This window comes from Fusarium falciforme, chromosome 9, assembly GCF_026873545.1.
Source record: "Fusarium falciforme chromosome 9, complete sequence".
In the NCBI taxonomy this organism is placed as follows: domain Eukaryota; kingdom Fungi; phylum Ascomycota; class Sordariomycetes; order Hypocreales; family Nectriaceae; genus Fusarium; species Fusarium falciforme.
In genome coordinates this window covers 1,544,886-1,557,759 of record NC_070552.1, presented here as the reverse complement: position 1 = coordinate 1,557,759, position 12,874 = coordinate 1,544,886, and the positions used below count along the sequence as shown (strand labels likewise).

The 12,874-nt window shown below is 53.6% G+C and overlaps 4 protein-coding genes and 1 pseudogene across 5 annotated transcripts, besides 1 other annotated feature; 2 read left to right on the top strand and 3 right to left on the bottom strand.

Moving 5' to 3' along the window:
* Positions 1 to 239: 239 nt before the first annotated feature.
* NCS54_01136600 (Hypothetical protein) lies at positions 240 to 1,893 on the bottom strand (the record flags this gene model as incomplete). The annotated part of the gene is made up of 3 exons (XM_053156645.1): positions 240 to 286; positions 344 to 487; positions 537 to 1,893. The coding sequence occupies 3 exons, from the start codon at positions 1,891 to 1,893 to the stop codon at positions 240 to 242; spliced, it is 1,548 nt and encodes a 515-aa protein (XP_053012620.1).
* Positions 1,894 to 4,354: 2,461 nt separating this feature from the next.
* On the top strand, positions 4,355 to 6,946 carry NCS54_01136500 (Hypothetical protein; the record flags this gene model as incomplete). The annotated part of the gene is made up of 8 exons (XM_053156644.1): positions 4,355 to 4,490; positions 4,549 to 4,924; positions 4,975 to 5,046; positions 5,095 to 5,218; positions 5,268 to 5,438; positions 5,485 to 5,748; positions 5,799 to 5,916; positions 5,964 to 6,946. Exons 1-8 carry the CDS (start codon positions 4,415 to 4,417, stop codon positions 6,944 to 6,946), a joined length of 2,184 nt encoding a protein of 727 aa, XP_053012619.1. The 5' UTR covers positions 4,355 to 4,414.
* Positions 6,947 to 7,358: 412 nt separating this feature from the next.
* NCS54_01136400 (Hypothetical protein) lies at positions 7,359 to 8,222 on the bottom strand (the record flags this gene model as incomplete). The annotated part of the gene is made up of 1 exon (XM_053156643.1): positions 7,359 to 8,222. One exon carries the CDS (start codon positions 8,220 to 8,222, stop codon positions 7,359 to 7,361), a length of 864 nt encoding a protein of 287 aa, XP_053012618.1.
* Positions 8,223 to 8,897: 675 nt separating this feature from the next.
* On the top strand, positions 8,898 to 10,502 carry NCS54_01136300 (annotated as a pseudogene). The gene is made up of 3 exons: positions 8,898 to 9,260; positions 9,304 to 10,231; positions 10,282 to 10,502.
* Positions 8,898 to 10,502: a sequence feature.
* Positions 10,503 to 10,725: 223 nt separating this feature from the next.
* NCS54_01136200 (Hypothetical protein) lies at positions 10,726 to 12,234 on the bottom strand (the record flags this gene model as incomplete). Its single annotated transcript, XM_053156642.1, has 1 exon — positions 10,726 to 12,234. One exon carries the CDS (start codon positions 12,232 to 12,234, stop codon positions 10,726 to 10,728), a length of 1,509 nt encoding a protein of 502 aa, XP_053012617.1.
* Positions 12,235 to 12,874: the final 640 nt, after the last annotated feature.

Here is a 12,874-nt window from a genome sequence, read left to right as displayed (position 1 = left end):
GTCGCTTACAGGCAGGTAGATGGACCGAGAGTTGCTTAGAGAAGTGTTGGCTTAGAACTGAAACTCGGACTTGAGCTTGACGGTGTCCTGCCTCCAATTCCTCCTGGTTTCCAGTGAGAGTCGCCTTCCATCAGGTGAGGGCAGCGCCCTATCCCATTTTCTCATCATTGAAGCAGTCTGTCAGAAGCAAATCGCTAGAGTGGGAGCTTGCGAGCAGCGGCTGACTGAGAGTGCTCAGCTCAGATCTTGCGCCAGACTTCTTTGTACTCTGCCCATTTCCGAAACCCTGTAGAGTATCATTGTTAGCCATCCTGCGATTCTCACCTCAGATATTGCTCCTTACCGAGAGATGACAAGACGTTCTCGTCAGATTTGATTCCATCCACAAACATCCCTACCATTCCCCTCTCAGTGAGCGATTGGCGACATGCCAGAAGCAATCTGATCATGACAGAGTCCCGGCGGTTCACCATGTCTGGATCGTCATCTGGTGTCCTGTTAGCGTAGGATGCTTGCGTGGTAGCAGTATAACTTGCCTTTAATGCAAATGCATGAAACGCCTCCGATATCTTGCCCGACTGCAGCTGGCCATGGGATATCTGCAGCACATGGGCTGCCGTTGTTGGGGAAATATGTTATGGCTGCCGCAACCAAATTGTCCCCCTCAAGCCCAACGATGACATCGCTCAGATGACAACTGTCTATTGTCTTAGCGTACTGGTCGTACCACCCAAACCCAAACTTCCTCTCTGACTCCCTATTCGCCATGCCGATGATATGATGGGCGTCTGGAAGCTGGCATGGCCTGAAAGATAAACCCGCAGAAGCCAGGTCGGGGACTGGGGAATCCGCGAATCTCAAGCACCAGTCTGACACGGGTCGGCCTTTCCCAGGCGTAAGCTCGTTTAGTTTCCATCCTCGGTTCTCAAACCACTCGCTGTTGTCCACGGGATCAGGTAAGCCGTAAAGTAACCGTGGGAATGTGCTTCCAATCTGGATTCGACCGACGCCTCGGATCTTGTTGAGTTTGCTTAGAACTTCGTCGTGAAGCATGCGCCCAATTCCTCGGCCTCGAAAGTCCTGGTGGGCAATAATGGCAGCAATGGACCCGATAAGTCGGTCGCCGCTGCTGTCCGCAAAGGTGGTGAATGTTGCGCAAAATCCGACAATTCTCCCGCTGCTGGGTTCCCGGATGATGTGGTGCATGGCGTACCCGTCGCGCTTCAATAGTGAGCCAAGCACAGCGCGACTGAGGTGGAATTTTGGCGGCAGGGCCGCTAACCACAACATGTGCACTTCCGGAAGATCTCTGTCGTAGTTCCAAGGTTGGATTGGCCATAGTGCTTGGGGCTCAGGATCGATGTCCATTGCCGGCTCTGTCGTATTTGTCAAGAGGGCCGCAATGGTTTCCAGGTCTGCTGCGGAATATCCAGGGCATTGCAGCACTGTCTGAAATCCGAGTTCGTGAATTCGATCATGTCCATCTTCGGGAAGTTGACAGCACGCCACAAGGGCTGTTGGGCGCTCCTCGCACACTTCTCGAACTATTCCAGCCACTTCTAGCTGGAAAGCACCCTCATCCGAGGAAAAGCCAGCGAGCATAAAAATGACGACTCTGGCCCGTTTGATGAACGCCACATGAGTGCCCGTAATGCCACGGTCTTTGACATATGGTACGTGGCGAATCCATGGGTGCCTCCTCGCAAGTGCCCGGCCGAGGGGTTCGAATGGATCGCTCGTGCTAGTTAGATTCGTGTTTAGAGGAACAACGGCCGGAGTCAGCAGCAGAACCAGTTCCTCGTCAGCTAGAATATTCTGAATGGGGACCAGATCCTGGTGATCCCACAGCAAAGCAGCCGACGAGGTCTGGCTTCGTGAACTTGAACTCGACATCGTCTGTGGCCGTATTCAGTTTGGCGATTTACATGGCCGATTCAAGCTGCAAGTTGCTGATGACAATGACTCCTTTGGCTGGGTGCGTTCCTCACAAGCCCCGAACTTCCTTGATCAGGAAGCCGGGTTGTCAGCGTCTCAAGAGGCTCAGGCGTGTTGAAGCGATATCGGGCGTGGTGGCAAGGTTGTGCACTTGGGTCTAAATCCAGACCCAGGTTTCGCAACTTGAGGAAGGGCCCCTGAAAACGGTGTTTGGCGATGAAGAGCGGCGGCGAAGCTCGCGAAAACTGAAAAAGACGTCTAAGTGGAGACAGTTCACTGAAGGGGTGAAAGAGAAGTTGCTGCCCAGGGAGTTGAAACTGGGCGGCGGGCGGTCTGCGAATGGAGTCTTTTGTGACGACAACGACCTGTATGGCGTTGCTGGGGCCCCGTGGTTTTGACCGTCCAGACTGATGGAAGAGATCAGGAATGGGTTAGATTAGTGGGGGTAGTTGGGACGAAGGCTCCGGCGTCGATTGGTATCAGCATCAGCCGCCTTGATGCGTCTGGGCTGCAGTGACTCTCCAGTTGCCAGGATGCGCAAGGATACCTGGCCCAGCAGCTCAGCCTCGGGCACGACCGGCTAGAGGTCAGACGGGCGAGACTGTGGGTGGGATCCCAAGAATGATGGGATGGGATGGCGGATGGCGAGGATCCGTACCGACGGGGAAGGCCACTGGGGAGTCAGGCTGCGCATGCGAGAGGCTGACCGAAGGTAACACGAAGATGCACGTCGGCAGAGCCGGCCAAGCCGTTTGGCAAGGATGGACGAGGTGGGCGTCAGACTCAGCGCGGCCCGAGTACTGCCATGACTCGAGGCGGCAGTTTCGATCATGAGAAGGGAGACGGGCCATGGATTGATCAAGATGCAAGCCGCAGGGGGAATGCCAGCCATTCTTTGCTGGCCAGCGGCTTAGAAACGGTCATTCATTCCACCTGAGCGCTTGCTTTGAAGAAGCGGGAGACGCCCGTTTCGTTAGACAATCGATGTCCACTTTTGACATTCTGAACAGACATGGCAAGAGAAACCGTTGAGGGTCGTACCATGCGCCAATTGAAGCTCCAGAGCACCAGACTGCCATCCCAATCACCTCGATGACGAATCAACCGCGCCCAGGGATCGTATCTGCTGTCGAATGGGCATGATTTGGCCCTCCTGCAAGGCGGCTTGGCCGACCGGGGATATTCCCTTCCAGTGTAACGCCGGATGAGGTGGGTTGGGTTGCAAGCAGCAGCGGGTTTGGTCGGCCGATTGAGACATCGGTGACTGGTCTAGGCGCGTGGTGGAAGCCCTGGCGAGATGAGAGGAGGAGGAAGTTTCGAGGGCGTCGATGGGGGATTGAAGAGGTTTACAAGAATGACGTTTCTTTGATCCGAGGTAGGAAAGACTGGGAGTCAGGGGAGAAGCGAGCAGCTAGAAGAGGTTAGGGTCCTTCCTTCCCCAGAGGCATGAGTAGGTTGACAGGAGGAAGGCACGGTATTCATAAGAGGGAAAGAACGGTTGTCAACGGTCAATGACGTGAACGTCTTTGCAGTTTTCAACGCTATCTGCAAGGTGCAACTTAATTTGGACTTCTGACGTAGTCAAAAGCTACTATTGTCGGCTCAAACGACACCAAAGAGATAGGGATTGTCCCTGGCGTAACATCGACGATGGCCTAGCCTACGATCTTGGGAATGCTTGGCTCGACTACATGACTCCAAGAGAGAAGCGAGAAACCCCCCCCCCCTGGCGGCACAGGAATGCCATGTCTCGACAGCCCTTGCCACCTGGAAGTCGAAATAAGCTTCATCGCACTGATCTCCCCGTCTCACGAGGGTTGACAGAGTAACAATGGCACTGGAGTTGCCCTGGGAAAATTGCGGGTAAGCAGGTGGGACTGGAGTCGTGCCTCTCAGCAATCAGGCCCGGGTAGTGACCAACTGCAACATCTGCCAAGCCTGCTTCGATGCCGGTTCTGGGCACCTGAAGGATCTTGAACGTTGGGCAAATCCCCCTTTGTTTCTTTTTTCTCTCGTTGCCCGACTGGTTTAGCTGAAACAAGGTCCGAGGTTGTCAGCATGTTGGTGACGGTTGGGTAGCCCGGCATATGTAATATACTGACGAAACAGCCCATATGTGATATCAATCAAACTTGCAGTATTAAGGACTAAATTAGGAAGCCCCCCTATGCAACAGGAGCCTAAGGTAACACAGAAATTTGGTTCCTGCTACTGTACGTACACAGTACGGAGCACAAACAGCGAGCTCAGGCCCCGCCCCGGGAAGCCCCACTTCGTCCTCCGAAAACGCGTCTTCCTTCTCCGACGCGTCTCCCGGGGTGTCCCACCTAATTCACACTCCTGTTCTCCGTGTTCCGCGCCGACTCTTTACCAGCCGCTCCGATCCGGTGCCCCTTGTGTTCTTGCCGGTTGACCACCGGCCTGGCAATTAACAGCGGGGCTCAGCCGTTTGTTTAGAAGTCACGGCTCGATTGTTGTGATGATGGAGGCGGACACAGATCCCGCCTCGGCGGGCCATGATGAGCTCCGGCTCCTGGTTGGCGATGTCATTGAGGGTGAGACTATCACGAGTCAGTTCAAAGATTTCCAGATTCATACTTACACTTCAACCAGCCTCTAAATTGCCTGCCAAGTCCCGCACCACCAGCATCAAACCCACTGTCGCCAATCTCACTTCCCTTGCCTATGAATGGGGCGTCCTGCCAGACACGCTGGACGACCTCATCAACCTCATCACAACACCAAACCATCTTGACCAAGCAAGTCAAGCTGCCATTATCAGAAATCTCTATCCCATCTCCCCCGTGTCGCGAGCTTCCACTCTACGAGTAGTGTCATGCCTCGGCCATGGAAAGCTAAAGCCGTCCTTGACCCTGCAGGCTGCTCTTCTCAAGTGGCTCATCATGGTGCACCATAACCTTGAATCACCCCAAGTCCTCTCTCAAGCTTACCCTGTCCTCTTCAACCTTCTCGATGGTGCTGCTACTAGGTAGGTTTACCACGGCCACCAACAGTACATAGTTGCTAACGTGCCCCAAGACCTCATCTCAGCCACCTTCTGGCCCTCATCACGCGGAGAAAGCACGTCAGGCCCTTTCGAATTCAGACCCTGTGAGTGCTTAATTTCTCTTGGAGCTACAATTGTCTGACCCTACATAGACTTAGTCTCTCGCGGCAAACCGGAAACGACCCTTGTTTGATCGGTCTCCTGAGAGTGTTCAAAGACTACTATCCCGAGGTCATTGTTGGAGAAGCGGTTCGAGGGAAAGCCTCGTCCTTCAAGGTACATTCAGGAGTTCCCATTTTATCAACATTTTTAACACTCAGTTCAGCACCCTGATCTGCAATGGAGAGCAAGGCTGGACGAAATCCAGGAGGCGCATCAGCAACTGGCCCAAGAAGGCACCTCAAAGCCTCGAGATGGTTTCCGAGTTCATCGCCCTATTGGCCGCAGTGCAAAGAATAAGCTCGTTCCCATGGTCCACACATCTCATGCGACAGAGGTATGCAAATTCAAACGGCGTTGGCAGCCATAGCTAATGTTATTAGGACTCAGTTACGCTTGAGGAGATCGAAAATGCTACCGACTTTGTTAAGAAGATTGACAAGCTGGAGCTGCCTAACCAAATGGTCGCCGTCCTTGTCGACCCTCTTCTTCAGAAGCTCATGCTACTACGACCCAGCGAGGAGTCTGATCAACGGATAGCCAACTGGCTCAGCTCAATCCTTCAGGACGTCACGGAAGGATTTGAAAACGAGGAGACACTATTTGATATGATGGATATCTTGCGAGACTATGTGGTATCTGCCAAGGTTAGTCTATTGCCTACTCTGCTCCATTCAACCTATCTAATGTGATACAGAACCTCCCTCCACTTTTGCTGAACTTCTTTGCCCACTTCCTCCCTCTATGGAACGGCACTGGGCGCAGCGAATCCATGTTGGAGATTCTATCATATGCCCCCTTACTAGACTTTCAAGGTGAGTTTGATCAACCATCTGGTGATCCCTCACTAACACTCCCATAGAACTCTATCAGCACATCTTCCAACCGCTAGAAACAGCAATTCTTGACAACACCCCCGAGTCCCAGCTGACTCTCCTCGCCCTTTACAAGAACCTCCTTCATCACTGGACAGTCATCCTCCAGTCTAGTGACCCCATCCCAGAAAACGCCAGCAAAATCATCACAGACTTGATCAGTCACGTCAACCCTCTGGCACTCACTCTCGTCCAGACACGCCCAACCCTCTCTGTCTACTCTGCCATTCTCGACTTTTACGAGCAAAACGCTCGCCTCGTAGGTCACGAGACTCTCAAAAACTACATCCGCATCGAGTTGCCACCCTCGTTTCTCATCTACATCCTCTTCTTCAGCAGCTCTGTCGCCACCATCTCGCGTATCTGCGCCATCCTCGCCTGCTACAAGAAGGGCTTCGAATTGGCCATGCTGTCCAAGCCTCGCCGGGACAGAAGTCAACTAGTGGACTCGTCGTCATACAATAGAACTTTTGTCAACTTGTTCAACGGCTTCCTCATGGACATGTGCAACTGCTTCTGGCGCGGCCGCGCGTTTGGCGATAGCGATGCCAACGCACATGGCTGCATGGTTCCACGACGTCTCGTCCCCGTTCTGTCCACGTATGTCACTTCTGTGGACAAGACTTTGGCGCTCGCCTCGCTCTTGTCACTGTCACACTCGCCTGTTCTGTGCCTGCAAAGCATCAAGTGCGTGCGTGATGTCGAGGACGCTGAGATGGACACCGACGGGACCTTGCGGGCTAGGCACGAGGGACCAGTGACACAGCATAGCCTGGGACAGCTGGCTGCTTCAGGGGGGATACAGCTCTCGTGGCAGAACTATCGTATCAAGATGTTGGAAACGCTGAGCGCCAAGGAGCTCGCAGGCATCACGGACCTTCTGAAGAATACGATGACAGTTCTGAGAAAACTGATGGATGGCGAGGGGGGCACAATGCCAACAGGATCTCAGGCAAGCCAGGTCAGGTAATTTAGAAGCACTGAAGTTGCCGTCAGCTCTTTCAAGTATCTGCTAGAGATTTTATGAATCAAGACTTGTCTAGTTGATGTGACCAAAGCCTTTATCCCCTTGGTTGAAATACAGGGTATCAAGTACACGTATCAGAGAATAGAACCCAGAGCCACCATCCAAGTAAAACCTCCATGCATGAAAATGTTGAAAAGTATCAAACGCCGTAGAAGCCAGGGTTGAGGACTGTTTTCTTTCAAATCGAACGCCATGCATGAGCACCATATCCCGTCATCTCCGTCTTCCTTGTGTTCCCGCGCGCCTGAAATGCAGTTGAGTGCCACCCGTCCGTTTTGAACTCCAGGCAAAGACAAATGAAACTCGAGGTGATTGTTAAGAAACCCTCGATGCAGCTCTCCTAGTCAAGTCGTGTCTAGACCTCGCGCTGCTTGGACTCGTCACCGTAGCCGCCGATCTGGATACCGCCGAAGCCGTACGTCTTACCCTCAGGTGCGCGCTTCGCATGGCTGCGGGGACCTCGCTCCGTTCGATCATCTCGCAGCCAGCTCAGGACAAGCTCACCCAGGCGGCTGTTGCCGGAAGCGCCCACAGTGCCGTCAATGGTGGAGAGCATCTTGTCAGCCTCATCCCATTCCTTGACTGTGCCAAGGTGCATGTGGACGAGGTGACTGGGCCAACCGGCGAGGTTGTCGAGAATGTGAGTAGCGTAGACGATGGTGCACTCTCGGATCTCGGTCTCACGCTTGAGCCAGCCAAGGAACTCGGCGCGGCTGAGGACGTCAAGATCGACGGTGATCTCGTCGAGCAAGAGGATAGTCCAGGGTCGCACGAGACCCATGGCAAGCTGAACGCGACGACGCTCGCCGTCAGAAACGGCGTGCATGCGCCAGTTGGTGTCAACATCGAGCATAGCTACGAGCTCATCTCGACGCTCGGGGTAAGCATCGCCACCGACGGAGCGGAGAAGCTCATTGACACCAATATCATTGCGAACAATGGGGTTGAGGACCCATTCGAGGCCGAGATAAGTGACACCCTCGAGACTCTCCTTGAAGGGATCAACTCCACAGATGGAGATGGTGTTGCTGGGCGAGAGACGCTTGCCGGCGAGCAGGCGAAGGAGGGTCGTCTTTCCAGCGCCGTTGGCACCGATCAGAAGAGTGCGTGAGCGCGGAGGCAGATCGAGGGTAATGTTCTTGATGCCGGTTGAGTAGTCAGGGAATGTGTACGAGAGGTCGTTGACCAGGATGCGAGGAGGCTTGGGGGGAACAGTCATGATGGGCGGTAGAGGAGGTGAATTGAGGTTGTGATAAGGTATGAGAGGGTGATTGATGAGATGATAAGAAATAGGCTTAAACGTAGAAGAGGATAAGAGAAAAAATAGAGTCTAGTCTCTACGAGATACTCGTCTATGAGTAGGCCAGATGTTGTAAAGTTGAAGAGACAGAGATTTTCCCCTCCTCATGAAGCATCCAGTCCATCCATTTCTTCCGAATGCGGGGGGTCTTTGGGTCATGACCCCGCCGCCCTTCAGCGGTCTCACCGCCCAAATCCAGCACGTCATACACCTAAAAGAGAAGCTCGGAGTCCACTGGAGTTGCCCCCATCCCACTATCCCGCCGGGGTGGCCCATGCCTGCCTGCCGTTGTCCAGCCACTTTACGCCAACCTTCGTTTCTGACGCGTATCAAGCTTCGGAACGCGTTTTCTTGCATTCAACTTTGACCACCAGTCAAAGGCGGCTGCGATAACCACGATATCGGGACACTGTGATATCCAGATTGATATCCAGATCTTCGACAGCAGAATTCTACAGCTTGAATAAAGCCAATCTCTGCGCCATCGTTGTCGTCCTGTCAAAATGGTCGCCCTCGAAGAGGTAGAGGGTAGCCTCCTCCAGAAGCCATCGCAAGTCGTCCTACCAAGCCCCCATAACGACGCCTCATCCAAGATCTCGACTAACACAATACTCCTATAGTGATGCCGCTCACCAAGTCCCTTCTCGAGTCCCCTCCGCATACAAGCCTATGCAGTCCTTTGTTCTCGACAAGCAGCGATCCTACCAGCAACAATATGGCGACATGTACTTTTTGCGTCTCACAAAGATCAAGCCCGCTGTCGATCAAGTCGCCGAGGCTGCATGGAGTGGTACATCTATCGGTGGCGAGACGGCTAAGCGAGTTGAGAGAGTGCTCGATGTCCGCCAGGGAGAGCTTTGCTGGGTGACGGGCACCGTGTATATGGAGATGCCCCTGAAGCCTAATATTCTCGAGGATGTGTCCAAGGATGTATGGTCTACTCCCCCAATTGGTCTGGTACTGGGGTATACTGGACTCCTAAGCTAACTTGTGCTTATAGCGATGGATCTCTGCTCCCATCTCGACGCCCAAATATTTTTCCGACGATGACCAAGTTATGCTGGAGGACGAGTCAGGTCGCATCAGGCTTGTTGGTGACTTGCTCAAGTCGCTACACCTCGTGACGGGCTGCATCATCGGTGTTATGGGCACCGAAAACTCCAATGGCGAGCTTGAGGTCATTGATGTCAAGTTCCCGGATCTAGCTCCCCAGCCAGAACGCTGGAGCCTTACCAACCAAGCCGGCAAGAAGGCCAAGGGCGAGGATGAGGAGATGGTCGATGCCCCTGAAGGGAAGAAGGGTAACAACAAAGTCGCCATTGTGTCTGGCTTGTCCTTTTCTGGTACCGATGCTTCCTACGCGCTCGAGCTGGATCTGCTCCTCGAGTACTTGCTCGGCGAGGCACTCAGTCCTTCCAGCCAGGCCGATGTCTCACATATCAGCCGCCTCATCATCGCCGGAAACTCCATCTCAACAACAGACCAAAAACCCCAGGCCGCAGATGAAGCCCAGCCGGAGAAGAAAGCCCACAAAAAGTACGGCTACGACTCCAGCGCCTACAACCCGCTCCCCTCTCAGCTCTTCGACGCTTTCCTTGCTGAACTCCTCCCTTCTATCCCCGTGACGATGCTCCCTGGCGCCCAAGACCCTGCCAATGCCAGTTACCCACAACAGCCTGTGCACCCAGCCATGTTCCCCAACTCGCGAGCCTATGCCCGTGATCCATCTTCTCCAGCAACGAAGCCGGGCTGGTTCGATACGGTGACGAACCCTTGGGAGGCCGAGGTCGAGGGATGGCGTTTCTTAGGCACCGGCGGTCAGAACGTCGACGATGTCTTCAAGTATGTCGGCAGTGATGATCGGCTCGGTATGATGGAGGCCATGTGTCGATGGCGGTGCTGTGCCCCGACTGCGCCCGACACGCTGTGTAAGTGCTCGACATACAATCATTTGTTGTGCTCAACTAACAATTTACAGGGAGTTATCCTTTCCAGGAAGACGACCCCTTTGTCATGAAGACATGCCCACATCTGTACTTTGCTGGATGCCAGCCCCAATTCTCAACCAAGGTTGCCCACGGCCCTGACGGTCAATCCGTAAGACTCATCACTGTGCCTTCATTTTCAACGACAAAGGAGATCGTGTTAGTGGACACGGAGACGCTTGAGGTGGAGAGAGTCAAGATATCAGCCAAGTAAACAGACATGAACAGAATGGGAGTTAGGAGGTTTAGAAAATAGGTTGCAAAATACCCCGAATGCATAGACCAGTTGACCAAGCTACCTAAGCTCTCTTCATCTTCATAAGCAACGTTGTCCCAGAATTTCGTACCCTTTCCCAAGCCAGTTCCCGTTTCAACGCCCAGTTCCTTAGGATGCATCACCGTGTTACACAATGCGCCCTTTGATGTGCCAATTGTGCTCAGTTCGGCTCAAACTCAGAGTCTTCGTCCCCTTCATCTTCAGAGTTCCCTTCCGTCTCGTCTTCCACTACCCAATCGAAAGCCTCTTCGTCGTCAGGCCCGAGGTCGTCACCTGCTGCACCATTCGCGTTCTGGCCGCTCGCCTGGGCGACAGGCTCTTGGACGTGCTTTCTGCAGGCCTGCAAAACCTTGTACTCGAGCTCGGCCAGCTGCCGATTGCACCACCTGATACCCGCCATGCGAAAATCTTGCATGCGGCGGTCACCTCTGAACAGGTCGAGGGGCTCTCGGCCGCCGCTTTGGCGGCTGAGCTGCTGCAGCTTTCGGTGCTTGGCAAATCGAAGGTACTGGAGGGGCAACGAGATCTCGCTCCTGACGGGGCCCTCTCCCTCGTTGAGAAACTTGTTCCAGACCTTGATAACGACCTTCTCACAAGCGATGCCTTTGAGAGCCTCGACAAGGGTCGAGCCTTGCTGGAAGAAGTTGACAAAGGTGAAGGTGCCGTTCTCATAGCGAGGGCTGATGACAATCTGCAGGGTGTGGACATTCATCTTGCTGGGGAATTTGGCGAATGTCTTGATGGCCTCGATCATAAACTCCTGAGTTTGGGCTGAGTGACGATTGTGATCGGCCTGGATAGTCAAATACCGGAAGTCTTCCCCAAACTTGTCGACGTTGATGGTACATTCCTCATGCTTTCTGGTTTTCGAGGCTCTCCCAGGGTGGTAGTCGTCTACTGCAGCCAGCTGCTGAGCTCCTACCATCTGGTGAGATGGCCCAGGGGCATCGCGAAGGCGGTACAGGAAAGTGTTCTCTCTGTAGAGGACGCCCGTCGCCTCTAGATTGATTCTTCGGTTCACCCGGAGGATGCAAGTGTCGAGTCCTGGTCTCTCGCGCTCGTAAACACGCTTCCAACCGTCGTAAACGGGAATGGGCTTGTGTGAGACGAGAATGTGGCGGTAAATACCCTCTCTGACCTCCGTGGGCATACCCATCAAGCTTGCCTTCTTGAACTTGGGCTTGAGCTTGAGGATGGGCCTGCGCTGGGACCTGGGTTGGAGCTTGGGCTTGGGCTTGGGTCTGGGTGGTGTCACACCCCCGGCGTACGCAGAGAAGATGAATGGAGGAGGCGCAACGTCGTCTTCGTCAAGCGACTCTTCATTCTCAGATGCGGGTGTTGGAGCTGGAGTGGGCCACTCTGGGATGCTGGCCATCAAGATGGCATCGTGAATGTACTGGTCGCGAGGGATCCCGAATTCTTTTTCGAAGTCTTCAGGAAGGGGAGCCTCAATCTCAACAGCAGCTTCTTGATCAAAATCGGAATCGGAATCTTGAGAGGGAGTGGACTGGCGCCGTTTCTTGGCTTGGCGGTTGTTGGGGACTGCCTTTCTCTTGCGGCCCGTGGTGGACGAAGAGCCATTCGTGGATGGCGTGGAGTTGCGGCTCGTCCGCTGTGAGCCTGCCTGGCTTCGTATGGGCAGGTTCTCAGATCGAACCGCTGTAGGCATGATTGGTTGTGAAAACCTGAGGGAGTTAACAAGGGGCAGATGGGAGTCGAGGTTGTGTTGGTATGAGACGTACCAGGCGTGGGATGTTGAAAGAGCTGAGACAGACGTGGAGGGGTGTAAGTGAGGAGAGGGGGTTGAAGGAATTGTGGAGTTGGAAAGGAGAAAGATGATGAGTGAAGATGTAGGCTGGGGATTGAGGAACTCTTGTTGAAGGCAGTAGAGTCTTATGGTCAAATTGCGATGAGAGTAACCCAAGTGTGAGCAGAGTGAAGAGAAATGGAACAGAAAAAGGAATTCAAGGAGAAAAAACGCGAAGAAATTGAAATGGGTCTGAACATGAAATTGTGTCGGATGGTGAATTGGGTTGAAGGCATTGAGGAGCGATGAATGGGATTGAGTAAACGATGAACGAGGGTGGTCTAGAGAAGTGGACTAGAAGGCTCGACGACGTTTCGAGACTACAATCTGAGCAAGTGACTAAATGGGTGAGAGGGAGAGAGGGAGAGAAAGACTCGGACTTCTATCGAGTTAAGATTTGGTAACTTAAGTGAAGGGATCATGATTCACTGCCCCTTAACATCGGGTTGAACGTATGTGCCTCCTGAAGGCTTGGAATTGGAGCACATATGGACAACACTAA